Below are 5243 nucleotides of genomic sequence, written 5' to 3'. Positions count from 1 at the left end.
TCCCATCAGCCGGCTGTTTGACGGGTTCAATAAAAATATGAAAATAATTAAAGTAGTACATGATTTTAAATTACTTTATAAGATATTAAATATCAAAATGAATATAAAGTAATATATGGTTGAAATAAAAATCGTTTTGGCCACTATTTGGTATTTGTCGGTCTGACTTGTCCAAGTGTTAAACCAATTGGTACCTTTTAGGTGGAGAAGGGTTTTGATTGGTCAAAGTTATTTCAGGATCATTGTGTTTGGTAATAGTTATAATATCTTTGGGATTGATCAATATAAATTGATGTGAAATATGAATTATCACATGACATAATTAGAAACATTTTGGGTATATCAATATAAATTACTGTCTTTACCTCAAATGACAAATTAATTTGATGTCTCCATTTTAAAGGACAATGATCAATTCTTTACATGCATTTTTTTCTGATTGAAATGATTCCTTTTATGTGACATAACATGTTATTTAAATTGGATCACTAGATAGGGATGGATGATGGATCCAATTAATCGCCTTAACCCAATCTAGTTTGAAATCCAATATTCAAATTCAGATAAACGCATGTCATTTGCAGCTCAGCCCATTCTTAAATTTGTCAAGATTGACTGGCCTTATAAAATAAAAATAAAATATCGCCACTTCCTAAAATCAATACACATTAAAAGCATTTATTGCTATTAACATCGATCTTTATTTATTTATTTACATATTTATTCCGCTTTTTCAATTTACACTTTCGACATTAAATAATTAAAAAATGGCAACCCTTGAAAGGTGCAGCCTAGAAATCAACCCAAAAGGGCTTTCCTATTTTTGGATTACCTCCTTTTTATTGATTACCGACAAAAATATTTTCGAAAATATCTTTAGATATATCTTAGTTATAAATAAAAAGAATTGGTAAAACAGTATTGATGTAATCGATCCATATAATTAGGATAAGGTATGGATGATGATGATGATTACGTGTAATTTTCCTCTCCAGCTTTACGGTTTTGTCACGATAAGATTGTGGAGATTGCCAAAAGGGTGCAAAGTATCCTTGCGTTGAAGCCCCATTCAGCCCAAAAGCAAATCATCTTTGCCCAAATTAGGCCCAACCGAGTTCAAGCCTCGACGCTCTACCTAGTCAAGCCCACTTAATATTGAGATGAGCTTAAGACTTCAAGTAAAGTTACCCATTAACATATGGCAATGGCACTCAAATAAAAATGAAAATCCATAAAACAAAAAGGAAAACGAAATCTAATGTACAAGTAAAATGAACAAATCTACACACAAATATACAGGCGAAGGATTTTATTAATTAAGACAATTGCTCACTGTATCTTTTTGTGTATTTAATCAAAATTAATGTAATGCATAAATGGAACTTTCATCAGGATTACATGTTAAAACTGTAACTGGGACACTGATTCTAGCTATAAATCCCAGACATACAGTCATACAGAGAATGGAATGCTTAGCAGCTAATTGGATTTGTTTATCAGTTGTTGCAAACAAAACAAGCAAACATTTTCTGAGTAAAGGACTTGGACTTAGAAGGTGGAGTTGAGTCCTTAGGAGGTGATTGCATTGCTGCAGTTGGTAATACAACAATCTCAGATTCATCTGCTCCCTTCTTGACATTCTCACATCCCTCCAAGAATTTCTTGAAGGCTTCTTCGCAGTACTTGCTGGCATCTTTAACCGTCATGTTCTCTACTAACTTGTGTGGATAAATGTCCTTTCTATGGTCTCCATTCAGCGTAGCTGCCAACTGTACCAACTCCTCTTGAAACTCGCTCAGCTTTGCCCCTTCATTTGCTTCAGCTGCTCGCAGTTTCCTCGGCTCTACTGCCAGAGTAACTGCAATTTAATTGCCTCATTACATGTTAGATTATACTTGACTGACAACTTATGTGCCTCGTTAAATAGCTATATATGCTTATTCAATCAATATTCTATCCACCACCCACAACCATGGAGATTGGAGTACACCCAAGAGAGAGAGAGAGAGAGAGATATCACCTAGGCAGTCTGTTCTTGGACTCTCCCTGTTCAAGACGGTCTCAAAAGTGCCAGCCCAAGCATCTCGCTTTGTAAGGAACTCCTTCAGATTGAAAATCTTCTTCACGGTTGCCGGAATGGAGGAATGTTCAAATTCCGATGTAGAATACGGTCCTGAAGGCCTATGCAGCACTGCAATTGCAAGGGGCAAGAGCTTTAGATTGTTTAAGCCAGCAAATTAATTTTAGTGTAGCTTTGTCGTCTCACCTGTTCCCCGTTCAATCCATGGAGAAATGAAGATGGCAGGCACCCGAACGCCAAGACGATCAAACTCAAAGTAAAATGGCTCAGAGCTTGCAATGCCATCTGGACTGGGAACTCCAGTAGGAGTTGGGACATGATCATAGAACCCACCATGCTCATCATATATGATTATGAATATCATTTCATTCCACTGTGGGCTCGCTCTCAGTGTCTCGTACACTTGTTTCACAAATTTCTGACCCTCTGAGACATCGTGAGAGGGGTGATCGTCATTCGCTGGCCGCAATTTTGAATCAAAGAATCGTTGTTCAATCACCACATAGTTCGGCAGCTTCCCCTCCTTGCAGTGTCTCTTGAAGTCTAGGTCGAACTGATGAAATTTGTTTATGTATTTTAATTTTCTAAGATTCCTGTCAAACAACCAAAAATCTAAAATTTTACATTACAAAACAATACACCAACTAATTAAATACCCAAAATAGTCCAAGAAGCCAACTAATTAATTTCCATATTCCATTAACTAGAGGAAATTAAAGCAAATTAAGAACGTACGATAGAGATTATAAAACAAAAAAAGGATATATTCCCACCTAGTAGAATTGAGAATGCATATACTTTTGTTCATTCATTGACCTTTGCCAATGAATGTTGCGTTATATGGGCAGAGGATCGATGCCCACTAGCACTATTCTGATGACAGTTTAAAACGCTATTTAGTATTGTCCTGTTCAACACATCTATCAGGGTAGTTGAACTGTGTAGAGAGAGATCTTCACTCTTTTAAACGATTGGACTGCTCAAATGGGCAACCAGCTCAAAGTCCAATTTGCCTTGTCAAATTGATATATATGATGGAAATACTTCAATTAGAATTGGTTGAGCCTAATCAAAGTGCTTGAACCAAAATCAATGTGATTAAATCGGCAATTCACAGGTGCAATTAATTTATCGTTTCATCAGTATCTCTTAGCTTGTAAGAAGTTGAGAAAGTTGCTCTCTCCTCTAGTCTATTCGTCTTTGGTTAGGAAAGGAAAATGTTGCATTGCCTGCCTCAGTTGTCGGCACCGTCGCTTCATCTCTTTTCGGCTACCAACTTTGTTTAATTCTTAAAGAAAACTCCAGAGTTTGCCCAACTCTGATTTGGGGACCCTATATATATATAGCTAGATTTCAATGGTTGGACTGAAGTAGATGGAATTCATCTCAGTACTGTAAGCTAAGGTGGGGATGGAATTCAATACTAGACTCCATTAATTCTTGCACGCAAAAGCCATAAATTCAATAAGGAGCTAGCTGCTTTCCGAGAGGGGCCGGCCGCTCATAAGTCATTACCCACAAGACATGACAACGCCGATGTGGGGTTGACCCCCGTCGACGTCGAGTCAATTAATCAAAAATCCACAGTGAAGGGAAATTAATTAACAAGGTAAGCTCACTCACAGTCACCGATAGGCTTTCTCGATCAACGTACCTGTAGAAAAGTGTGGATGGAGGATCCTGATAGTATATTCCGAAAGAGAACCCAGCCTCCTCCAGTGACTCAAAGATCGTCTTCTGTGGCAACCCTTCAATCAACTTCTTCGTGTCGTTGCTGATTAAACCATGCGAAGTCGCAGAGTGCACATACATCCGGTTTGGCTGTGTTGAAGTAGGGATTGATGCGAACCAGTGGTCGCATACTGCAAATTCCGAAACCAACTCCTTATAAACAGGCACGGCTTCCGGCCTAAACCCATTCATTACAGTATCTGACATTCCTTCCTGTGTGTTCTCTGCATTCTGAGCAAACCCGTTCATCTTCACCCCCAGAGATGACTGTCCCCATGGTACGCCAAACACCTGCTCGTAAATGGCCTGAAATGAATGACCCGGATCAGGGTCTACATACTCCGATCGGTTCCCGAAGTAAATACGTTTCGAGTTTGGGTCGGTTGTGGATAAAAGGTTGTAGTATTCGTCTCCGGATGAAACACCATCGATCTCGGGATTGAGGGTCTTCATCCATCCCAACATATGATCGAAGGAGCGGTTTTCTTGAACCAAAACCACCACGGTTTTAATGGGGAACGGCTTTGTGTTTGTGACTTCTGAAGCCATGGCTGCTACTTTGTTGGGTTTGGGCTCCTTATTGTAATGGTGAGAGCAGTACTTAAAGGCAGTTTCGTGACACAGAGGGAAGCGTGAGAGGGAAGTAAGAGAGAAGATACAAAGAAGAGTTGTTGAAGTAAAGACTTTTCTTTCTTTATATATATATATATATATATATATATACATATATGGGGTTGGAGCATATTTCAGAGCACATTACTTTAGCAGTTTATTCAGGAAAATAGAAACCGGAAATCCTTATTCTTTCTTTATCAACCAGCTAGGAATGATGCAGCAAAAAGAAATACAAAAAAAATTAAAATAAATAAAAAGAACAACTAGGAATGAGAAATCTAAAATTGAAGCAGGATGAAAGATAATGGATATTGGCGTCTGACCGATTGATGATGTGGTAATTAAGGTCAATTCGATTGGAATACGTAAGGCTGAAATCCTAGGGACCACCTTTATTGAAGGAACAGTTGACAAGTTTCTTATTGGTTTCCTTGTTTGGGTACTTCATTTGGCCACTTAATTAATATTCTTTTGGTAATTCCTTGATTGTATCGGATGTCGAAAATGTTCTAAGTGGTAAGTGTAGTTGGTATATGGTAGGGTCAGGTTGGGTTCATGAGTTAGGTAATTTTGGAGTTGAACAGCACCTATTTGCTAGTGATGTGTAGACGTAAATTCAAAGCCATTGAAATTAAACTTGTAGTTGGCCAAGGGAGTGTTCTTGGATATGATTTTTTTCTTTTTATTTTATTTTTTTTGAATTTCAAAAACAAATTGAAATCATGTTACGTTTGAAAATAAATATAAAACATGAAAAACATGTTTTTGGTTGTAAATGCGATTCTGGTTTGAAAAACATATTTTTGTTTCAAAACAT

At 37.6% G+C, this 5243-nt stretch overlaps 1 protein-coding gene across 1 annotated transcript; it reads right to left on the bottom strand.

The window, feature by feature from the left end:
* Positions 1-1282: 1282 nt before the first annotated feature.
* On the bottom strand, positions 1283-4469 carry LOC148880841 (non-specific phospholipase C3-like). The gene is made up of 4 exons (XM_088962902.1): positions 3735-4469; positions 2267-2673; positions 2021-2191; positions 1283-1858 (listed from the first exon to the last, which is right to left on the bottom strand). The coding sequence occupies exons 1-4, from the start codon at positions 4358-4360 to the stop codon at positions 1497-1499; spliced, it is 1566 nt and encodes a 521-aa protein (XP_088819028.1). The 5' UTR covers positions 4361-4469; the 3' UTR covers positions 1283-1496.
* Between the last annotated feature and the right edge of the window lie 774 nt (positions 4470-5243).

Source organism: Nelumbo lutea, chromosome 1, assembly GCF_056320005.1.
Source record: "Nelumbo lutea isolate HS-2025 chromosome 1, American lotus-T2T, whole genome shotgun sequence".
Lineage (NCBI taxonomy): Eukaryota > Viridiplantae > Streptophyta > Magnoliopsida > Proteales > Nelumbonaceae > Nelumbo > Nelumbo lutea.
The sequence above is the reverse complement of the archived record's forward strand: the minus strand, read 5'-3'. Positions and strand labels throughout refer to the sequence as shown.